The sequence below is a fragment of the Cyprinodon tularosa genome, unplaced genomic scaffold, assembly GCF_016077235.1.
Source record: "Cyprinodon tularosa strain WSP-4 unplaced genomic scaffold, ASM1607723v1 ctg81, whole genome shotgun sequence".
Classification (NCBI taxonomy): domain Eukaryota; kingdom Metazoa; phylum Chordata; class Actinopteri; order Cyprinodontiformes; family Cyprinodontidae; genus Cyprinodon; species Cyprinodon tularosa.
In genome coordinates this window covers 2,390,998-2,415,249 of record NW_024039574.1, presented here as the reverse complement: position 1 = coordinate 2,415,249, position 24,252 = coordinate 2,390,998, and the positions used below count along the sequence as shown (strand labels likewise).

Genomic DNA, 24,252 nt, shown 5'->3' with positions numbered 1-24,252 from the left:
AGGTTAGAGATAAGTGGCTTATAAAAGTATTCAAACCCGAATCATTAAAAACATAAACGTCTTTGAGTTTTACTGTGATTTTATACAGCAAATCAACACAATGTTGTGGATAAGTGGAAGGAAAACAATATATTCAGTGCCTTTAACTTTGGTGGCCATAAACAAATGTAATGACAAAAATTGTCTTCAGAAGTAAGCTGATCAGAAGATAGAACTTGTGTAATTAAATCTCAATGTGAATACAGTGGTTCCTAGGAGGCCTCAGAGGTTTAATCAGAAAACATTAGGAAGAGACAGCATCATGGAGACCAAGGGGCACAGCAGACAGCTCAGATGATAATTCAAAAAATTAGCTTTCTAAAAGGGTGAGGACTAAAAAATAGAAAAGAAGCACTAAAGGTGGAACAGCTGGACTGACAATGCATTACACCCTGTACACACCATCTCTAGAATGAAAGTCAGAGGCAGCATCATGCTGCGGTGACATGGACACTCCATAGAGTGGATGAAAGGAGCAAGATCTTTGAAGAAAAGGCAGCAAATGATTTTATACTGGGGTAGTGCTTCACCTTTCAGCAGGACGATTATCTTAAAAATACAGAGACTGATGGAGGGGTTTACATTTAAGGATGTTCTTCCTGTTTATAGTCCACACCTAAATCCTATTGGCAGTTGAAGACTTCAACATTTAAAATTTGCTACACCTGTGGATATACCTCCACAGATGTTGCAGTTTATTACCCATCCTATCTCCCACTTTTTAGCTGCAATACGATGAAATCTCAAAGAGTCAGAGGGATATGAATACTCCTTCAAGCAGTGTATAACAGAGTGGCTGGAAAGAAGACTCACTTCATCACTGGTGATCAGACTCTGGCTCGGCGTAAGCTCAGACTGAGAGCCTGCTGTCCAAACAACAGAGCCAAGAGGGGGTAACTGATCCTCCGCTGCACGCCTCACTGCCAGGTGCTTGGTTACTATGTCCTGTGGGATATATGTGATGACAAAAGCCATCCTCTGATATTTCAATGGGTTTTTTTTTGTGTGGTTTAATTCTGATTTTTGATTCAGATTTTTCAACTGGCTCAGACAGATTATTATTATTATTATATTTTATTTTTTACAAACATGTTCTGGAACAAAACATGTTTAGCTGCACTGATCAGAACAGAAAGGAGTCACCTGTAGAGAATAGAGAGCTCTTTGGCGTAGATAGTCTGTGTTGAGTAGCTGCAGCTCGTGGAAAAGCTCAATTAGAAAGTGAGGTCTGGACTCATTTTGGGATATCAACGTCGCCACCTCCGAGTAGATTGTTTCCCGCAGAGCCTCAAACAAGGAGAAGTCACTGCTAGCATCTACAAACCAGAGGTTTTAGAACGTCAGGTATATTTCATGCATGTTTTATAATCAGTAAAAACAAATGAGACAACATTTGCGAGCAACAAAAGATTGCACATAAATGTAGACATTTTGGAGAGGGTAAATAAAAGGCATGCATGATGGTGAGAAAGTAAGAACCAAATGATGGAAGATTTGCATGGGGACTTTACCTGGTGCTTCTGTGCATGCAATTCTGTTAGAGAGGAAGGGTGTTCTCCAAGCATAAGCTGTGAGTAGGATAAATTCAAAGCAACAACGGGTAGAAAATTAAAATAGTCAGAAAAATGGCTAATGTATAAAGAAACATAATCTATTCAGATTAACTAGATGTTGTAAGTTTATATGGAAAACAGTTTGAAAATAATGATAGAAATCAAAATATTGATACAAATGTGAATGATAATTGTAGACACAAAAAAAATATTCTACAGACTGAGGAAGGGGAACCGCTTTTCTAAACATTTTCTTATGAACGGATCTGAGCCATACCAGAGGAGAGGTCATTTCGCTTGCTTCCGACCTTCGTCTTGCTGTCCAGTTTTTCTTGAGTCAGTTTGTCCAACAAAGCCTGGTTCTGGTCTTTATGATGTGACGAGGCTGCCCTCTCCTGGACAGATTCTGCAGTGCTGCTATAGCTGTCACTATCATGGCCTGGGGAAAAAAATGACAGGAGAAGCTCTGGTATTCTATCAAGATTTATATACCTATACAAAAATGTAAAAGTTTTCAGTGGTTTATTTTCACATATTTTATGATACATTTTAAGTAGATTCAGGAGAGTGATTTGACTTTTGTACCTTCACTGTTCTTGTGTCCTTTGCTCTTCCTGCTGCGTCTATTTTTGGGAGTTTTGCTCCAAGAAGCCAAGTTTGCTTGAGCCGAGGCTTTTTTACCAGCCTTGAAGGTCTTAGTGACTGTGGCGGGATCAACAGGGTCAGGAATACTGCAGAAGCTTTCCTGTGATGCCTTGTCAAACTCCTGCGGCCTTGATTGGTATTTGTTAAAAGTAGGGGATGAGGAAGGAGATTCTTGCAGCTCTGTTTTAGACAGGGAGTGTTGTGTTATGTTGTTTGTGTAGGAGGTGTTCAGTTGTGTCCCAGATCTAATGATGTAAACACAAAAAACAGGAGCATTAACTAAAATGTCTAGCCAATAAGTTTCCTCTCTAGAGATAATAAGGTTTATCATACCGTCTTTCTGTTGCCGTGTTAAGAGGAGAGCGATGTAGAGGAGGAGGAAAACCCATGTACTCCGTTTTCATTGATGTGTTCTGATCCCTTTTTTGATGTTCAGATGAAGCTGTACCTTCTGCACCCAGAGGCAAATCGCTCATGGCACCAGGGAAGGTGGGATACAGGTTGAAGCCTTAAAAGAAAGAGAAAACATATTTAAATGCTTTCAGGATAGGATATATTGGGAGAACAAAATTGTTTTATTTTACTGTAAAAAAAAAAAGGGTTAGATTTTTGAAGGATTTGTTACTTCTTCTGCGAGGTAAAACCCAAAGTGGTGAGTATATCATAGCAGTGTGATAATCATACTGGGAGAGAATGGAGATAAGGAAGGGTTTGCCATGTTGACAGTCGAAGGGTTCATTGCAGAGGAGAAGGGAAGGAAGAAGCCAGGAGAGGCTGAGGGTCCTGGACTGGATTCCCGAGCAGAGCTCTGTTTCTGTGTCTGCCAACCTGCTGCTGAGGAGGAAGAGGCCTGCTGCCGAATGAGATCATTCAGGACCTGTTTTAGTCTAAAACACAAAGGGAAAAAATTACAGAAAATCTCCCATCTGTGGGGATAAAACTGTATTTATTAATGTCACTTCTTTCACCTTTGAACGTTGTTTTGCTGCCAAGCGAGCTGGGTGTAGCACTGGTTAAGCTGATGCATCACCAGCTGGACTTGAGGGGATGACACGTTGTTTGGAAGGGTGTTGTACTGACCCGTCAGTAGAGTTTGTAGCATGTATGATAGTGTCTGTTGGGAGAAAAAAAAAAACTTTTTACAGACTGAGCAACAATCTTAAACAAAGACTAGATATAACGCAATCATAACAATCATCCTGACTCTGCTTAGACATGGTATTAGTGTGGGAAGCTGCAGGAGTTGATAATCAAATATACATAAATAATTATCTGCTGGTAAACAAATCTAATCTTATTTTCTATCAATGATCAAACAGCATTCAGATAAGTGGGAATAATACTGAAATCTACTGAAAATATAATGTTGCTTAATGCTGTAGTGATGACACAGATAATGATTAACACTGGTTTCCTTTACATTTTTTCCTTCTTTAACATTACAAAATGTCATTACCTCTACGTTTGTTTTAGCATCTACACTTAAAAATAAAATAAACTCAACCAGGCATGAAATGCATGAAATGTGTGAATACCTGACCATCAAACCTAGTAATATTGCATCCTAGCAGCTCTTTGGCACTATCATACTGACCCAGATATTAATGACTTATTCAATACACTGAGGCTTTTATCAGCACTAATATACCATCACCATGTTACTGAAATCGGATAATGGTAGATTTGCCTGGGAATTGTATTTTAAAATTTCAAAATATATCCTGATACAATGACAAACATGCAAGAAGAATAAAACTTGTTTATGGTTCATGTTCCTGCTATTAAGGACTAGGTCTACTGTGTTAATTTAGGCTTAGAATTATTAGGCTCACCATTTTTCCAGAAATAAATACTTTTCTGAAAAGAAATCACTCCTCGTGTCAGACAGAATGCACTGCTTCTAGAATCTAATTCAAGCCAAGAAATTTGTTCTGAATGCAAAAATTTGACTTGAACTGGATCCAAACAGCCAACTGACATCCAGTAACACCTGTTAGAAGCAGGGCAGACCAAAGCTTCATTAGTGAGTTTAGTGATCTGACCTGCTGGTCCTGCAGGAGAGTTTGACACATGCTGGTGCTGAAGTCCAACTGTCTCTGGAGCTGGTTTATCTGCTCTTGCCAGTGAGATGTGCCCTCGGCGAAGGAGAGCTCAGAAGCCCAGCGCAGGTTCTCCTGTCGACGAATACCTCCAGACTGGCTTGAGGACTGGTTGAAACTACTTGTCTGCTGTTTGACCTTTGTCTCATTATGTAGATGACCCTCAACGTCACCAGAAAAGCCTGCTGGAGGCTTCAGATTGCTGAAACATTAAACATAAACAAGCAAAATGGACTTTAGAAAGAGATGACAGATATCTGTTCAGAAATTGAGGGAAAAAATTGCTATAAATCTGTGCATCTTCTGTCAGCTGCTTTTACCTTCCTTGATTCTTCCTTTTAATAAAGGCGCGCTGGCTGTACACATGGATGTCATCCTCTGAGCCACTTTCTGTACATTCTTCCTGCTCCTCCTCCTCGTCAGCACATATCTCTGAGCGATAATCCTCCTCTTCCTCATCATCATCATCTAGGTTGCAAGGACTGGAACCCCATGTGGCCATTGTTCTGGTAAAATATAGTTATAGCTTGCTGGTTCATAATGACTGATAATATACACTGAAATAAAGGCCTGTACATAAGAGGCATGATAACAGAGCTCTAACTGATGAGGCAGTCCCATTAAGAGGTGCATCTCCTACCTTTCATCCCTGTTAATAGAGTGTGACAGTGTAGCGCTACCCTCCTGGTCTTCCATTGGACAGGGAGAGTCACAGGGACCACTACGCCTCTGATGTTCAGCCATCAGTGACTCCAGGTGCTTCCTCCGCTGTCTCAGATCTTCTCGTAAAATCTGTCCCCGCCGCATTTCTGACCAAAGCTGTAGGCGGAACAAAAACAGAATACGTAAATGAACAGATAATATCTTTTAACAAAGCGTACAGGAGGAGATGAGGGAATGAGTTACCTCATTGTCAGTGACAGAAGAAGAAGCTGCCTCTGGAGCAGTGGGTTTGAGCATGGCTAAGTTGGTTTTAGGTCCAGAAGATGAAGGTTTGACATTAGCCGGAGTGGAAACCGCAACTGGAGCCTTTCTTAGCAGACCCTGCTGACTGGCTGTGCTGGACACAGACGACTGGAAGGGGACAAATACGCTTTCATTTTTCACATTCAATGAAATGCTCAAATCAAACCCAAAATATCGCTTACAGGTCATGTTCAAAGCAAAAGCATATCGTTCTGAATGATTGGCATAATTAAGACATCACACTATATCATACTCAAGCATCTTAGCATGCATGCTGTAACATGACTGTCATAAAGGGTTAATGTGTCTGATGACAAATGCTGCTCCTAGTGACATGACCTCCTGGATTTGAAGTGAGACTTTACTCCTAGGATCTCCTTCAGAGGAGGGAAACAGCATACATGAAATGAATCACTTTTTCACTCTCAATTCTGTTAACAGCTCAAACATACATCTTACATCCCAGCTAACTCACTATTCAAAGGCAACAATTGTTTTGTGTGATTATGAGAGTTAAATACCAGATGGTCTGGGCAGGTCCACTGCAGGTCCTGGATCTTGCCTTGGATTTCAATCAGTCTCTGTCGCTCTTCGTGGAGCTGCCTCAACTCCTGCTTCTGCTGACGCAACTTTTCCTCATACAACTTTTCCCTGTGAGAAAAACAAATATTGTATAAAAGTGATGAAATGAACCTAACTAGACAGCTGTACAACAAAGTGCAAGACTCAACTATTTTATTTTACTACACCTGGCCTTGCTGGTAAGTGCAATATCTCCAGGACCCTGTTTGGATCCACCCTTGGAGGCCCCACACACAGGTGCTCTGGTGTTATTTGGCTGCTGATGTAAAGCTTCATCATCATTTGCTGTTGTTCCATCGGTGTCATCACTCTGTGTCACACAGATAGCTTAATTGTTTCTCATCACTAAAATCATAGGTGGTTCGATTTTTTTCTTCAATGCATCAAACAGTTTTCCAAACAATGTGAGGTCCCACCACCAGAGGCTCAAGACTGAAAGCCATTGCAAGCTCTTTGTCTGATTTTTCTACTGAGTGTGAACAACTTCACTGCAGAAGTTGGATACGGCTAACGTTGTTAGCTTCTTTAGTTTATCGGTGTTATACCTGGTGACGGCAGCCGTTTTCGCCCCCTCTCCCAATATATGCCCTACTTTTGCAGCCTTTTTTCACTGGTCTGCGCTGTTGTAATTGGTGAAGGTAGCGGTTTTCGCCCCCGTACCAAGTGTGATCAAGTTCTCTTGCTGAAGTTTGGATACGGCTAACGTTGTTAGGTTTGTTGGTTTTATACCTGGTAATGGAAGCATTTTTCAGAGATGAAGTCCTTGTTGCAGACACGTCAGTCTGATGCCTCACTTCCAGTGGCCGGACTCTCTTCCCTACCCATGCCCGAACTGGTTGTGGAGGATGACATCATATCTCTGGTTCTCGCAGCTCTGTGCCACCCTCCATTTGAGCCTTTGGCACAAGCTGACCTCAAGTGGTTTTCCTGCAAGACTGCTTTTCTGATGTCTATCTTCTCAGCTAAGAGGGTCAGCGAGCTACATGCTCTCTCTGTCAGCCCTATGTGTATCAGCTGGGCTCCAGATGGCTCCGGTGTTACCCTGTGGCCTAATACTGCATTTGTGCCTAAGGTGTTTTATACTTTTCACCGTAACCAGCCATTGCGGCTTGTTCGGTTTCAGCCTCAGTCAGGTGCAAATGAGGATAGGTCTGAGTTATTGAGTCCAGTAAGAGAGTTGGAGGCATACATTGCAGCCACCGTCAATCTGAGACACTCTGACCAGCTTTTCCTATGCAACGGGGATCTGAGGTTAGGCTGTCCTCTTTCCAAGCAACGTCTGTCCCATTGGACTGTGATTTACATCTGCCACGCCTACGTCGCGATCTGGCAGTCATCCGGGATTCATAAAACCGTAGTTACATATGTAACTTTCATTTTATTCACCCATCAAGGTTAGAGAGCATCCTCAGCCATAAAGTCTCTCATACCTGAACCATGGCCACCAGCTCCTGTAGCTGCCTCAGTTTCTGCTTTGCTGTCTGGCGGTGAACCTTGGCAGGAAAACCAGCGCCGCTCCCAAAGCTGCTACCTCGACTAGACTCTGAAACACTGTCTGGAAGCATGGCATGTGCCCCTTCATTGTTATCAAGGCCATCCTCGTCATCATTTTCATCCTTTACCTGGTCATAGGGAAGGTCCCTGTTGTACTGGCACTCTAAAGCACAATAAAAAAATACCACATGCTGTTACAGAAAGCCGTGTTTAGTAATGATTTTTGCTGCAAGCTGCACTAAGTTAGACTTTTCAAAACATTTTCTTTAGAAAAGGACACTTGACATGAATGTGCAATATTAACTAGAATAAGTTAATGTAACTGGTCTATAAATTTGAATTAACTCACAAAAATAAATTTGGTAATTATACAGGAATGTGGGTCAGCCTAAAGCTTATGGGTTTTTTTTACCGATCCAGTGGTCTTCTTCCCTATTACTCAAACTGGTACCTTTATAATAGGAAAATTCCTGTTTTACTTCTTTATAAGTTAGTGATGAATACCTTAACAAGAATATATTCATGTAAACAATAAACATGTTTCAGACAAGACTGGCTTACCGTTTGAAAATAAAAATTCAAAAGGAAACCAGAAAATAAAGGTAAACATAACATTTTTGTCCTTTTCCTCTCTAAAATTGTGATTATTTAATGCAATTTAATAGGCAGCACTAACTCCCAAGTACATAGAAACTGTTAATCTAAGGTAAAAAGTTTTCAATACTTTAAGAAACCTGTTACAGATAATTTCATATTATTAATTCTATAAACATAACTTCTATGATTTCATGAAAATTTCTTTGAAATAAAAAAATTATCATCTATTACTAAACTATAATCACCAATATCACTTTTAAGGGATAAGGACATTATTGTCAGTGTTTCATGAGCCAACCTATGGGTGTGGTGACTTTGAGGCTGCGGAGGTTGGCGGCTGCCCGGTTGTTGATTTCACACTCGGTGTTGAGTCTCCCATCCTGGTTGTTTGTTGAGCCACTCCTGACACTGCGTCCATTGGTCAGGCTGTTCAAGTCTGCCCAGTTTCCGCTACGCTGCTGGTTTCTGGAGACGCAGAGAGCAATAATGTCTATTATTGATATTCAAAGAACCATTCCCTAGAAAATGACAAACTGAGATAAGATGACATGAAGCTTTTGCTTATTTTTGTAATATTTCCAAGGTAAATTTGTTCAGACATCAAACCACGTTGTCCTCAGAGATGTTCACACTCACCTAATATTTGCGACAGGCTGGTGATTCTCATGCTCCAACTCAAACACCGTTTCAAACATTGATCCATCCTCTGTCTCATCTTCCTCCTCATCATCATCGTCAGCCTCCTTTACATTCTCATTGACAGCATCCACCATCATATCAGAAGTCTGCTCATAGTACTGAACCAACTCCCTCAGTTCATTAAGGCGCTTATGGACCTCTTTTAGCTTCCTGTTGGGAAATGTGAAAAAAGTTCTGAATGCATGGAGTCAGTATAAAAGTATAGTTCATAGTCTTCTTTTTGTTGCTTTCAATGATTGATCCCAACAAGGAATCTGATTCCACTGACTGAGAAGATTAGACAACAAACAACCTCAATAGGTTTTCAAACCCAAACATTTGGTCTACAGTCACCCCACCTTGACTGGACAGGAGAACACCTGCAGCCAAAGGCTCCCATCAGTGGGCAGCAGCCCCCCCACCATCAAAATACACAACTTCAACTGCTGCTAAGTAACGGGTTGGCTGCACATCTGACACTTTGGCTCTCAGTAAACTGAGATATTGTAGGCAAATACATTATTCATGTAAATCATTTATTATGTATAAATCTAACTTGCATATATTGTTCTGTTAATTCATACTCCTTGCTACTTGTACACTACCTCACTTTTTGGAATCTTATTGTGTTTTGGGTTTACTTATACAAAGTAATTCCTATGAAGGTTTTTCCTGGAGTGATTTTAAATATTGATTGAACAGGTTTGCTTCCTGGCAGAGAATAGGGGGTTTTCAGTGACGTCACTGGCCAGCTCCCGGTCTGCCATCTTGGGTGGCATATTATCGTATATTAAATACAGGTGCTGGTCATAAAATTAGAATATCATGAAAAAGTAGATTGATTTCAGTAATTCCATTTAAAAAGTGAAACTTGTATATTATATTCATACATTACATACAAACTCATATATTTCAGATGTTTATTTGGTTTAATTTTGATGATTACAAATGACAACAAATGAAAATCTCAAATTCATCATATCAGAAAATTAGAATATTGTGAAAAGGTTCAAAATTGATGGCCCCTGGTGCCACACTCTAATCAGCTAATTAACTCAAACCACCTGCAAAAGCCTTTAAATGGTCTTTCAGTCTAGTTCTATAGGCTACACAATCATGGGGAAGACTGCTGACTTGACAGTTGTCCAAAAGACGACCATCGACACCTTGCACAAGGAGGGCAAGACACAAAAGGTCATCGCTAAAGAGGCTGGCTGTTCACAGAGCTCAGTGTCCAAGCACATTAATAGAGAGGCGAAGGGAAGGAAAAGATGTGGTCGAAAAAAGTGTACAAGCAAGAGAGATAACCGCACCCTGGAGAGGATTGTGAAACAAAACCCCTTCAAAAATGTGGGGGAGATTCACAAAGAGTGGACTGCAGCTGGAGTGAGTGCTTCAAGAACCACCACACACAGACGTATGAAAGACATGGGTTTCTGCTGTCGCATTCCTTGTGTCAAGCCACTCTTGAACCACAGACAGCGTCAGAAGCGTCTTGCCTGGGCTAAAGAGAAACAGGACTGGACTGCTGGTGAGTGGTCCAAAGTCATGTTCTCTGATGAAAGTAAATTTTGCATTTCCTTTGGAAATCAAGGTCCCAGAGTCTGGAGGAAAAGAAGAGAGGCACTTCATCCACGTTGCTTGAAGTCCAGTGTAAAGTTTCCACAGTCAGTGATGGTTTGGGGTGCCATGTCATCTGCTGGTGTTGGTCCATTGTGTTTTCTGAGGTCCAGGGTCAACGCAGCCACATACCAGGAAGTTTTAGAGCACTTCATGCTTCCTGCAGCTGACCAACTTTTTGGAGATGCAGATTTCATTTTCCAACAGGACTTGGCACCTGCACACAGTGCCAAAGCTACCAGTACCTGGTTGAAGGACCATGGTATCCCTGTTCTTAATTGGCCAGCAAACTCTCCTGACCTTAACCCCATAGAAAATCTATGGGGTATTGTGAAGAAGAAGATGCAATACACCAGACCCAACAATTCAGAAGAGCTAAAAGCCACTATTAGAGCAACCTGGGCTATCATAACACCTGAGCAGTGCCACAGACTGATCGACTCCATGCCACGCCGCATTGCTGCAGTAATACAGGCCAAAGGAGGCCCAACTAAATACTGAGTGCTGTACATGCTCATACTTTTCATGTTCATACTTTTCAGTTGGCCAACATTTCTATAAATCCTTTGTTTTTATTGGTCTTCAGTAATATTCTAATTTTCTGATATGATGAATTTGAGATTTTCATTTGTTGTCATTTGTAATCATCAAAATTAAACAAAATAAACATCTGAAATATATGAGTTTGTATGTAATGTATGAATATAATATACAAAGTTTCACTTTTTAAATGGAATTACTGAAATCAATCTACTTTTTCATGATATTCTAATTTTATGACCAGCACCTGTATATCATGTCGCGAATAGATAAGTACGCCAGCACGCTAGAGCCACCAGATCATGGAACATATCTGAGGAAATGTTCCGTGATCGACCATATGGACCCCTATGCCCTCCACGGTGCCTTGTTTAGCACTAATCCAGATGATTGGCTAAATGTAGAGCACGGCGACATAGTTCATTACCCGGTGTTCAGTGAAAACCCTCTGCACACTTTGGAGGAAATGAGAGCGTACAAGGGTCTAGAGGCTCACAACCAGTTCACATCTGGTTGGGTACGAGATGTCGAAGTGATGTACATGAAGGAAATCGCCATCATACGTGGACGGGTGAGTTTTAATAAGATGGTAAAAATGTAAACAATCCGACGCAGGGCTCGCTATGCTAGGTGGCTAACGGCCGGCGGTGCGCGAACAGTTCCAAAGCTAAAAGTCCTTGGAGTCTCATGTGCAGTTTACGAATGGATGGGTTCAGGAGCTGCAGCTCATAAAGCCAGCAAACAGTGCTAACCGTTAGTGCTAACAACCACTCAGGCATGTAATGTACTTTTAACTAGCTGCTATGTGTTTCAAAGGTTTGGTTAGTAACGTTAGTTGCCAAACCTCCCTAAACCCTCCGGGTTTCTCACATATTTGAGCCTTTTCCCGCTGGTTGAAATCAAGTTAAGGTGAAATTAATCAAATTAAAACACGGCAGAGAGAGGGAGTCCAGTACGCCGTGGTCATAGGCAGTAGTCTGAGTAGCGGCGGCGGAGACGGTCAACATTGCGGCCACGGAAAGTAATACGTCATGACGCCCAAGCCCTATTATTAATATATTCTTACATGTTTTAAATGCTTGACAGTTAATTACCTGTGACAAAGTGAGCACTGCAGACTCTGGCGTGTTCCAGCTTAACACCGTCCAAATCGGACCTGGATATCCGTGTCAGCCATAGGTGACGGCGTTGTTCAGATAGCTGTTTTGTTTTTTCACATTGATTCACGATTACGGCTGGTATGCGATAGAAAGAGCGTTGATCTCCACCTCCACGGGCCGTGCAACCAACAATTACACACGATTTCACCATTTTTCACTGTCAATACTGCCTAAGGCTGCCACCCAATATGGCGGACGCGCTGAGTAGTCACGTGAGCGCGACGTCACATGAAAACCCCCTATTGGCTTTAAAATCATGACCAATAAACTGTTCATAGCGCTAAACTTGTTGCTGGTGAAACGCCAAAACATTCAGCTCCTTTAACCATCCATTAATCAACCCAACCTCAACCCCATCAATAATCCAAAGGTTATAGTCAAAATGGGGCTCTCATACAGGAACACAACCAAATGTGGGTCTGGTAATGCAGGCGGAGGAAAGCACTGGGCCGTCCTCCAGGCAACCATCACCGGGTCGGGTTTGGTTGCTCAGCCCCCTACTGGCTCCCTGCCCCCTTCTGCCTGGGTTCCCGCCCAGGCCCGGAGCTGACAGCTCGGTTCAAGTGCCCGGTGTGTTTCAACTAAGTGCTGCACTGTAGTCGGCCAAAATCCCAGACAATTTTGAAATTTTCCCTGGACATTTTTGAGGTATGAAAAGTAGGACATTTGGTCACCTTACCATATCAACAATTTGATGTTTTAGTGAGTGCTTTCTTGCAATGATGCGTCTTTGCTTAGCAGCTTCGCTTGTTGTAAACCAACCAATCAGCGCACAGCTCATCTAAATATTCATGAGCATACCATAAAAGGAAGAAAACCTGTCGTTTCCTTCTAGGGCTTTTAACCAGGCTTGCATTAGGGTGCATAGAACAGCAAATATGCCATTTTCAGCCCAACCACCATTACACTCCCTATTCAGAGACCTTAAGGACCAGCACCAAATACCCTATATAATCATTCTATGATCCCTTTAAGGCAAAACCCGTTGCTGCTGATATCTGACCCACCACTACCAAAGCAGCTCAGAGCACTGTGTGTGTGTGAGTGATCTTGTGTACCTTAGCTTGTCAGATGACCCAGAGCTCTCCTGCTGTGAGAACAAAGGCTGAAAGGAAGAAGAGGTTGAGGCCGTGTTTGAGCAGAAAGCTGATGGGTGATCTGCAGATAGTCCTCTATTTGGATTGAACTGTGCTGACAAGCCACGACCTGAGGGAGGCCACAGACAATTCATCAACACTTTCTAAAGGTTAAGCTGCACCATGTTTGCAAATACAATAAAATAAAAAGATGAATACATGAGTTATTGTTCAGGGTCTGGTCTCGTAGTGAATGCAACTCTTGCAGGATCTTGTCCATGGTTTGCTTCTTGTCTTGAAGCTCCTGTAACTTAGTGAGTTTGGCACTGGCAGTCACTTCGCTGGTGTCCAGGCCGGCATGGGGGCCAGAAGCAGAGTGAAGGAGCGGCCTGTGTTGAGGAGGGAGTGGGCGGGACCAGGACAAGGACACCTCTCCAGAGAGGGAAAGACTCTGTGCCTGACGCCGGTTATCTGGCACCATTTTAGTCTGGTGGAGGAATGTTGTAGAGGAATTTCAATGGTCAAAATAATGCTGCTGCTGTTTTTGTTTAGATTATTCTCCTCTAAATGGTTATTCATCTGAAATTCATTAACTTTAATACTTACAGTGCTGGTCACATTTAACGGTACTGCAGGTAAAGATGTGTAAAAAGCCTTACTTAGAGAAATGTAAAATAGAACTTTTTCCTGAATGTAAAGTTAGATTTCTCCATTCCTTCAGGGTAAAAATATACTGGAATAACTATTTCAAGGCTTTTGATTCATCTTTACCAAAAGCACAAATTATTGTGGGCAGCATTGTATCAGCAAGGGCAGATAAAATGTTTCTATGCAGTTAATTTTAAATATTTTACAAAACGTCTAGGAATATTCTAGCTCTCTAGTTCTAGTTTCTACTACTGATCGACTGATACATTTTCTATTTTAAAGGTTGATGCTGACATTAGTCTAACTGATCTCCGATGTGTGTTACTGATATTTTTTTAGGACGATTCTTAATGTAACGATTCTTAACATTGTTTTTTTTTCTTCTCACATTTACATGATAAAAAACCCCAGAATGATAACTGTTACACAAGTCTAAATTCTAAATAAGAAACTTTTATAAACAGGTCAAACAAAAAGCTAAAAATGGACTGCAGATGGAGGGAGCGGCCAAGATATGGCTGCTAAATGCACTAATGAATTTGATAAACAATTGCATGAATATAAATAAATATGCACTCAAAAAGAAAAAAAAAAGCTAACATAGGCAAAAACTATCATCTGCTTAATGTATTGATCTACGTCTAGTTTCTACTGTACCTGAGATTCATGCAGCTGGTTGTGGAAACGCTGAATCAAATCATTTAACTCCTCATTTAGTTCTGATGTGATGCTCAGGCCAGAAACACTGCCGGTTGTTTCTGTCACAACTATAAGCAACAACAAAAGTTAAAAGAGAAACATATGGACAACTTTTTATGCTTGACATGCTGCTGTCATAATAAAAATAAAAATAAAATATTTACCTCCAACACAGAAATATAAAAACATAAATATTTCGGTTTTGCTTTTTTGTTGTTATTTTTAAAAGTTGTGTGGAGTAAAAAAAAAAAAGGAAGCCAAACTGTAAGGACTGACGTGACATTCTTAATCTTCACACAAAATTGTCTTGTGAAAATGTGTTTTCTTTATAGGTTTGTATGTCACCTGTGTCTTCAATCACAGCCAGAGCATGTTCAGCACTTTGTTGCATGGCCATTAGTGCCTCCTGTCGTCCCTGAAGGGCCCTAAGCTGTTCCTGCTGCTCTAGCATCTTCTTCAGCAGCTCATGCTGCTTTCGCAGATTCTCCAGCTCTTCCTTCTGGTCAGCACCAACAGCTTCTGTCCTGCCACCCTAAAAATGCACAACCCCGCCCCCACATATCAATATCAGCTCCGAGGATATCCAAATCAGCAAATAAATGCACTGCTATACTACAAGAATACCAACTTAAAAGATACATGGTAGCCATGGTGTTGTTGCTTTTTATCTTTGGAATTTAAAGTTTCAGATAAAATCTTATAAAGCCAGACAAATGTACTCACTGCTGTATTTGAAGCATCTGAAGACTGAACTTCTATGTTTAGAGAAGAGCTCTCTGCCAGCGACCCTGAGCCGACAGCAGAATCCAGAGTCCCCAAATCACAGTCATTCTCATGGGCCTGGGAAAATAGTACCACTGAGATTGTTAGGGACTTCATAATAATTTCCTGTTAACCATCTCCTTGGGTTTTATGCATAATGGAAAAAAGTACTGCATGCATTGAACTGAAGAACTTTAAATAGCTATTTTAAAATACTTTAAATGAATACACACCATAAGCCAACTTTATTCATTTTATAGAAAAACAATGGAAACAAGCACTTACAAGCACTTTCTGCAAGAACCGTAAATAGGACTTCTCCTGCTCCTTGAGGTTGTCAATGAGGTAAGAGAGACGCTCAACATTGGCTGGAACGTCATTCTTTTCCACCAGATCGTCCCTCATGGCGCTGACTTTACTGATGTAGTCCCGAATCTGCACCAGCTTGCTCACCACCTGATGCCGTTCAAAGCCGGGAAGAGTAGAGGGCCGTATGGTGATGGTAGGGGTTGTTTAAAGATAATAAAAAGCGAAAAAGGAAACAAAAAACAAAAAAAAAACATAAGAAAGGTTAAGGGAACATCTGTAGATATAGCCATAACTGGGATACAAAAGGGCTGAAAGGGGACGGGCACAGAAGTCGCTAGGCACCACTGGTGGCGTATTTATAAACTGTCCTATATACAGTCTGGTTTCAGCTGCACAACCTCTCCCTCACTTTCATCCTAGTTGGGTTTCTTCTCCAAATAATCTAGGGTGCTGTGAGGAAAAATATGCTAACATACAGGTTCTGGGAAAAAACTATGAATTCTTCTTTTATCTTTTTAATCACATTACTTTTCACAAGAATCGCAAACCTTAATGTGTTGTTTCAAGTGCCTGTGGTAGAGCAACATAGTGAATCATTGCAAGTTGGAAGTCAATGATATACAGATCTCCATTTTCATAACAAAAAAAAAAAGAAAAAGGGATGGTAAAAATAAGAAAATGAAAAGCGGAATAATAAAACAATGAAGGTATAAACACCTGAGGGGTTTTCTATCTACATTTTAAAAACTCAAAACTCCACCAGGAGATGGCAGACTGACTGACATTAGAGACTAAATTCATCCTTTAGTCATATAAAGTTACTATCCAGCTACTACAGCTAGAAACCAGTGATTATGGTGTCATGATAGACTCAGGCCTGAACCTTCAGAGGCACATAAAGGCAGTTACTAAACCATCCAAAACGCTGCTGCCCTTGTTCTCACAAGAATTAAGAAAGTAGAGCACATCAGGCCGGTTCTGAAATCCTTACACCGGCTCCATGTAGCTCAGAGAATAGACTTTAAAATCCTTCTGTTAGTTTATAAATGGACCTCAATGAATAACAGATTTGTTGTCAGTGTATCAACCTCCTAGACCAGAGGTCTTCACAGGGGGGTCTGCGACCCCTAGGGTGGCCACAGAGGTACTGCATGGAGGTTATACCCCCCCTGCAATTTTTTCCACTAATTGAAATGTTTTTAAATACACATTAACTTGAATTCAACACACTGTAGTAAACAGATAAATGGAGGCAGATGATGTCTTTCAGCCATCACTGCACACATTCAGCAACACAAAGGAGCTCTTTCATGCTGGACACCATTTCATTCACAACACCTGTCCCATCAACAAATAATCAGAATCAGAAATACTTTAATAATCCCAGGAAAAAAATACTTTTGTTACATTACTCCATCTCTAATAGAGTGACTATGGGACCAGTTTGATATAACACAATTGCATACAATAGGGGGTCCCCGCTCCATCTCGCCATCAGTTTTGGGGTTCTTGCCTGGAAAACGTTGGAAGACCCCTGTCCTGGACCACTTAGGTCTCCTAGTTCCAGCCTACTCTCTGCACCCAGAACTAGAACCAAACATGAGGAAGCAGCATTCATTTACTAAGCTCCACTTATCTTAAATCACCCAGTTGGCGTTGTTTATTTACACACAGTTAAACATGTCGTGACTGAGCACAGAGACAGAGCTGAGCGCAGCAGGCAAGCTAAAGAAAGAGCACAGGTAGCAAACCAAAGTTTGTTGGCGCTCAGCGTGTGGTAGACATGTTTTGAGTGAGGGGGTCCAAGTTCAAACGCTGCGTATCGAGCCATGGTTTTTAAGGTTGAATATCCATTGGAGCAACTCCTGTGATGCTTCTTGTGCGTCAGATTTACAGGTGTACAAGAAACAGTGATAATAAGGGCTTCTGATTGGGATTTCAATATGTATAAAAGAAAAAGGAATGAACTGCTTTATTTCTTAATGCCTTAAAATGTTTCTACTTAATTAATAGAAATTAACACATTAAAGTCCCAGCCTAATTTTAAACAATGAAACATTACCTGGCTGCTGTCTACTCTTGGTTCTTGTCTCTCATACTCTCTCTCCATTAGAAGCTCTCTCTCTGGTCCACCATGACTCATCCTTGAAGACTCCTTGTGAGGAACAGCAGAACTTGATGTTTCCCTGCGCCCAGGACTTTGCTTTTTCATTTCCTTGGAGGTAGCTGGGGTAGTTGGTGCAGAAGCTGAGGGATGGAGCAGCTGTTTGCTTTTGTTAGTGTTGACATGCAGAGGCAGGTAGTTGTACGGCTTCTTGTTCTCTCCAGCCATTTGCCGCTGGTTGTTGGCAGCTGTAACACGTCCTTGGGAGTCACTGCCAATGCTCCTCTGTTTAACAAAAGATCAGAGGAAAAGGAGAAATGCACTGATGGTTTTAGACAATTTTGTTTTCAAACTGTAAGAGATGTAGATGTACAGGCATTTATCAGAGAACTTATTTTGTGCAAACCTTGGACCTAATTTCTGAAAAGTATAAAATTCAAACAAGTAGAATTTCTCTGGCAGACATACAAAGATGACAAAACTTAAGCAGGGTTCAGAGCATCGTCACTGCTCCAGTGTGTAGCCACCCCAGTACTCAGTCAACTAAATTCCTTTTCTTGTCAGATACTTCCTGTGGGACAGATTAGCGACATACTCACACTACCAAAAATGTTTTTAAGTGCTGTGATGCTTACCTCATCCAGATCTGTAAAATTTATCCTCTGACGTAGCTTGTCCAGTTCAGCCTGGTCAGGAACAGACATTTGGGTAGTGTATTTGATATGGGGATAGGATTGAGGAGTGCGAGCTCTCTTGCGGCCCACCCCTGGCGTGGACTCCGGTGAAATATCATTAGTCAGTCGGCTCTCCACCACTGATGCCGACAGCTTTTTCTTGTTCTTCTCTGATGACCGGTTAGCCTTCTTTTGCTGGATCCCCCAGTTCTGCTCCAAAACAACAGAAAGTATAAGTGATGTTTTTTGGTATTATGAGAAAAAACTAAATAAAGAAGACGACAAAGGCTATAATAAACTGCAAAGTTGACAAGATGTTTACATTGCAGTAGTGAAAGAACATTGAAAACATATACTCTACAGCAATGGTGTCCAAGCCTCACCTCACACTGGGAAAAAATCTCCACTCTCAAGTGCTGGTAGGTCAAAGAAAATAACTTTTTACTAAGTACTAATCACTTTGTTTATTCACTTTTGGAGATGACTGAAAAAAACAGAACAAAGGATTTGCCTTTTTTCAGCCATAACAGCTCTCTTTAAAAGTGCTTACAGCAGTTAGAAAAGTGTAACTATTTGTTTAAAAACAGACTTGCTGCTTGGAACTGAACTGACAGACGAAAGTGGGATTAGCAGACACATTTTTGTAACAGTAATCAGGATAACCGTTTAGCTTCAAACGATATATTTTCAAAACACCATGGGTTTGTTAGGGAGCACATGAGCAGCCAAAACTAGTTGGTTTCAAAAGGAGGGCCAAACCAGCCACTAATCACTATCCCTAAGCCCTAACTCTCTGTCTGCGCGTTCCCATGGAGAGTCCCCCCATTAAGGGCCATCCTAAACCATGGTAGGGTGAGTGGACCATTCAGCCCTTAAATGATGAGTTTGCAACAGTGCCGGCTAGAGGTGTAAATAATAATCACTTTGTATCGATGCATCGATCCAATGCATCGACACGTCCGCAAGAGTATCGATTCATGTTTCTTTCTCCATCTGTCTATTTTTATCCATTTGCTCCTGGACGTAATTCTGACTTGCGTGCTGCGGTGGTGCTAAACATATTTTGCCCTCCTAAAATATGCGGATTCTTGAGTATCGAAAATAATCAAATCGATGGGTCAGGAAATTGATACTGAATCAAATCGCATGATGGGTGTGATTTACACTGCTACTGCCGGCTTGCTGGAATTTGGCAGTGGGTGTAATGGCAAACTAGTGACTGAGGAAACAAGTGCATTCAAACATAAGTTCTGCTGAATCTTCATCAAACTGTCAGAAGATCACAAGTTAGAAAGAAGACTTCATTAATCCCTAAATTGAGGGTCCGCTTTTAAAGAGTTTTATTTGACTGGTTAGATTTATTTTTTAAGAAAATGGCAAATGTTTAATAATATTATGTTACCCTGGGCGACAGAGCTACAGCCACGCACATGCTGTGTCGCTGTGTTGCTATAGAAACAACTGCTTTCCCTTTACGTTGGAGAGAAAAAGCCACACATTCACGTTTATACCCCACACACAGTGGCAGCTGGTGGAGTTTTCTCCAGGGGGGGCTAAAAATTAAAAATAGAAGTATACCAAAAACCAATCAAATGTATACTAAGTTATCACACCAGTATATTTATATGAAGAACAAAAAAAAAATTTATAAAATCACTTTATAAAAATAAAAAACAAAACATAATTCCATGTACAGGTTTACTTTTTGTACATAAAAGTTGCCCTTCTGATGTTTTGTAAAGGCAAATCTGTGTTTTGCATGCTCCAATATTGTGTCACAAACCTAAAAAAAAAAACAAAATGTACCAGTTTAATAATGGAGAAGCTATTGGTCAGCTTTATATATTTTTTAATATATAAAAACTATTTTTTGAGACTGTGTTTATTTAGGAACAACTAGGCAAATTAACAAACATTCAGAAAAATTACACTATATTATATTATTTTCCATGTGAATCCCAAATTATTCATTCTTCTTTGGCTTTAAGTCAGTCCTACAAGTCTTTATCCATGCTGGCTCAGATGCTGACGTTTGAAAGAGGAGGCAGGGAAAGCAGAATAAAGTGCAAGCCTCGCTAAATGCAGTTAGCCAAGCCTTCTTGCAAAACCAGGTCCTGGAAAAGGGCATTTCTTGCACCATTCCTCTATCTCTGAGATATAAAGCATGAAGCATTCTCTCTCTCTCCAATGCATCTTCAGCCCCCGCACCTCGACCATCTACAACTTTTAAACAGAGTCAATTGGCAAAGATTTTTGTGCCCCAGGGCGGAAATAGGGCACCAATCCGACGAAAAATTTAATGATGCTTTACTAGTCATTAAAGATTATATATGTATCTTGGACATCTAAAAATATATAGATATTTTTCAAAATATTTAACATTTTTATTTAAAATTATAAATAAAAAATCATATACATTTTTATAATGTCTTAATCCGGGTCATTGGGTGTTGGGCGGTGCCCTAGCACCCTCTATTGCCCACACATACAATCCAGGCCTCTTCCAAAGCTGTGAGTGTGACTTTATAGCGAGTGACACTTGATAGTTAAGGGTTAGTGCTTAGGGGGCAGTTTCAAGTATCTTTGGATCCTGCTCACAAGTGAAGGGAGACAGATCGATGCGCCTGTCTCTATACTGTAGACGTAACACCGCTCTGTTGTGGTAAAGAGAGAGCCGAGCCATAAGTGAAAGCTCTTGATTTAATCAGTCTATGTTCATACCATCAGCTATGGTCATGAAATCTGGATCATGACTGAAAGAACGAGATGCAAGCAGGTGAAATGAGCTTTCCTCGCAGGGTGGCTGGACACTCCTTTAGAGCTAGGGTGTTAGTTCATCAATCTGGGAGATGCTCAGAGTAGACCTTCTCATCCAGAGGAGTCAACTGAAGTAGAGAGTCTCTGCTATGACTTGCTGCTCTCATCACCAGGAAACGGATAAGATGAAAACAAGTACTAATATTATATGTGACTGGCACTTTGTGCAAAATCCTCACCATGTTGTTCAGTCTGTCCTCCAGGCTGCCATTGGGTGCTGTCCAGTTGTGCAACTCTTCTGCACCATCATCAAACGGAGCGCCTCCGGTTGCCATGTCACCCGGTTACAGCAGCTGATGATAATAACAAACAGCTTAGAGGTCAACACGTCAAAGAAATTAAAGAGCAGTAAGAGAAACGGCTTCATTCAAATACACATTCATCGCCGTACAAATCGCATGGAGTAAACTTTATTTATATCCTACATTAAAAACACGCAAAAAGTAAATAATCTGAAAAAACACTGCGTTGAGATGTAATATTACAATTGTCGACAAAAACACGGGCTATCAAAATTAACAATCTGAAAAACATAATTATATTACTGCTAATTTCTTACCGAAAACTAAGAGAACAAAGTTAAGGTTGGTTGGTTAGCTGTCGGTTAGCGTTAGCTGCTACAGGGCTGTGATGGCCGCTCGGATTCCCGCCGGGGAACCAAACTGACCGCTGTCTTACAACTAAAGAGATACTAGCGCTAGCTTCCAGTGAGCTTCTCCGTTACCAAGTAAAAAGGTGAAACAACCGCCATTGTTGCAGTCACTCCTACCAGTTAACACCAGGTTTGATGCTTGGTTAACTTCGCTAGCCAAACGTATGCGACCCTTCTATGACCAGCAATTGCCATGGCAACAAACATTTTTTTTTTACGTCAGTAAATTGTATTAATAGTGGTCCGTTAACTCTGAAACTTTGCTAAAAACTCGCTAAAGTTGCCAGTCTTGGAAATTTAGGTGGCTAAAACCCATTCGCCTGGACCCAGCTTGCCACGACAGAGACAAATTGAAAGGTGTCTGTGACAAAGTATTCTTTTATAACGACACGCTTCTTTTATAACGTCTATAAACACAACATAATCTAAATCGGGTACCGTTGTATACTTAGCAAAGCTAACAAAAGTTAACACTAAACAACGCAGGTATAAGCTGACTTTAGCGATTGACAAGTTTAGAAAAGGAGATGTGTTACCGTTTAAAATATTAGCGAAAAAGTCACAGCGAAGGTACTCATATATTTAGTTGTAGTAGAGTGTCATATTCTGTTATTCTATTAATATATATCGTCCATGGCTCTCAAGCTCGAAACAAACAACGACAGCGTTAGCCTGATGCTAAAACTGCATAACAGCAGGTGGCGCTGTAACGGTTGATGAGGCAAAAATCTAACCTCTTCGTCTTCATCATCTTCGCCTTCTTCTTTCATTTGTTTGGCGGATTACAAACAGCTTATGAGTGCTTACTGCCACCTACTGTACATGAGTGTGTAGCCTTAACGTTCCACCTACTAGATTCTATTTTTTAATTTTGTGTTATGTGAAAATAAAAGAAAATCTTTATTAATGACCCTAATTTCCTCCCTATCTCCATCTGTCCCTAAAATTATTTTAATACTCCATTCTCTCCCTTTTTCCCTTATTACTTCCCTCATCCTCTCTTTCGGTTGTATATTTATAGCAATTCATATAACATGATCCACATTTTCTTTTCCTCCACAACCCCTCACATATATATAATTATTTGTTTCTATATAATATTCTTCCTTTCTCATCTTTATCCCATTTTTTTCCACCTTTCTGCTTCTTTCTTTTTAATTATTGATTTACCTTTCCCGGAATCTGAACCGTAATCTGCTTTCCCAAAGCCTTTTTAGCTTAAACAGCTTATCTACTGTTTCATTTCCTCTCACCCTTTAATCTGCTAGAACCCAACAGAACTGAACATCTATTCCATATCTAATTAACCTGAATAAACTCTGATGCATTTCTAAGACTAGGTCTTTCCTATAGTTTCCTTCTGAGGGAATGCTTTCTATTGCTGCTTGAGAATCTGTGCTCATTACTAACCTGTCTCCTCCACCCACTGTAAACTAATAATTATTGCAGCCATTTCTGCTGTGTATACAGACAGAAGGTCGGTTAATCTTTTACAGATACATATATGAATCTCTCGAATGTAAATCCCTATTCCCCCATTTCCATTTGAATTTTTTTGAACCATCTGTCTTCATTTTTAAATAACTATAATACAATTGTCTAATATAAAAGCCAATTTTAACCCCAACCCCATTATGTTTCTATTCTCTTTTCATTTCATTTAGTTTCAAGTCAACTTTTGTTTCTGGAAATAGCCATGGTGACACAGCGCTAATTGGGTTATTTTTAGAAAATGTCTTATCATCTAACTCAGTCACTTTTGCCCATTCATTTCCTCTCCAGCCAAAGCCCATTCTTGTAAATTTTGAATATTCCCAACAGTTCTTTATTATGCTTGTTACTGGGTTTTCTTCACCGCTACTTCTAATTCTGATCCAGTATGAAAGTGATATTTTGACCCGTCTCATTTCTAAAGGAGTTTCCCCAGCGTCTAAAGGAGAAGTAATGGGGGTAGCTTTAGTTGCTCCAGTAGCTATTCTTAATGTCTTATATTGCAATTTATCTACTACTTGTAATGTCGATTTTGCTGCTCCTCCATATACCATGGATCCATAATCTATTGCTGATCCCTGTAAATATGCTTAATATGCATTTTCCATGTATATGAACTATTATTTACTATACTATTTAACCATACTCCTAAATATTTGAATTCTGCTGCGCTTCTGCTTTTTATGGGCTGATCATATAATTTCACTTTTCCTGAAATAATGATCATTTCCTATTGGGGATTCTCCCCTCACACTCCACTCACAAGAACTAACGATCAAACTAGATACTGAAGGTAAACCAGGCAGGACATAGTACCTGTATGTTATTTCTTGTTCCCTGTCCGTTATTAAGGGACACCAGTCACCTTTCATTTCTTCCACTATTTTACCATTATTATCCATCTGTCTGCTTCCCCATAGGTTATTATGAGCATTGTAGTCACCACATCAAATTTCTCTTTTTGTTATTGATCCTGAAATTTTATCAAAAATCTCACTTTCTAACTTTTTACATCAATTATAGGAATTGAGAATCCTAGTAATTCCA

General features: G+C 40.5%; 1 protein-coding gene across 6 annotated transcripts in view; it reads right to left on the bottom strand.

Annotated features, from left to right (window-relative positions):
• pcm1 (pericentriolar material 1) overlaps positions 1-22,416 on the bottom strand; it is a 32,134-nt gene extending 9,718 nt beyond the window's left edge. For 2 of the 6 annotated variants that reach the window (XM_038271868.1, XM_038271874.1), the window contains exons 1-27: positions 22,251-22,416; positions 21,242-21,355; positions 18,207-18,455; positions 17,530-17,856; positions 15,444-15,614; positions 15,120-15,236; positions 14,742-14,928; positions 14,355-14,464; positions 13,269-13,536; positions 13,032-13,179; positions 8,612-8,824; positions 8,274-8,440; positions 7,315-7,541; positions 6,052-6,194; positions 5,824-5,953; positions 5,243-5,410; positions 4,977-5,155; positions 4,657-4,842; positions 4,280-4,538; positions 3,206-3,351; positions 2,922-3,124; positions 2,571-2,745; positions 2,178-2,482; positions 1,870-2,031; positions 1,551-1,607; positions 1,183-1,355; positions 853-984 (exon numbers count right to left, since the gene is read on the bottom strand). In XM_038271868.1, the coding sequence (XP_038127796.1) occupies positions 853-984; positions 1,183-1,355; positions 1,551-1,607; positions 1,870-2,031; positions 2,178-2,482; positions 2,571-2,745; positions 2,922-3,124; positions 3,206-3,351; positions 4,280-4,538; positions 4,657-4,842; positions 4,977-5,155; positions 5,243-5,410; positions 5,824-5,953; positions 6,052-6,194; positions 7,315-7,541; positions 8,274-8,440; positions 8,612-8,824; positions 13,032-13,179; positions 13,269-13,536; positions 14,355-14,464; positions 14,742-14,928; positions 15,120-15,236; positions 15,444-15,614; positions 17,530-17,856; positions 18,207-18,455; positions 21,242-21,337 (4,698 nt within the window). In that variant the 5' untranslated portion in view covers positions 21,338-21,355; positions 22,251-22,416. Of the gene's footprint in view, positions 1-852; positions 985-1,182; positions 1,356-1,550; positions 1,608-1,869; positions 2,032-2,177; positions 2,483-2,570; positions 2,746-2,921; positions 3,125-3,205; positions 3,352-4,279; positions 4,539-4,656; positions 4,843-4,976; positions 5,156-5,242; positions 5,411-5,823; positions 5,954-6,051; positions 6,195-7,314; positions 7,542-8,273; positions 8,441-8,611; positions 8,825-13,031; positions 13,180-13,268; positions 13,537-14,354; positions 14,465-14,741; positions 14,929-15,119; positions 15,237-15,443; positions 15,615-17,529; positions 17,857-18,206; positions 18,456-21,241; positions 21,356-21,621; positions 21,779-21,831; positions 21,953-22,250 lie in introns of those variants that run through there. The other 4 variants (XM_038271872.1, XM_038271870.1, XM_038271869.1 and 1 more) reach the window with 4 other exon arrangements.
• Between the last annotated feature and the right edge of the window lie 1,836 nt (positions 22,417-24,252).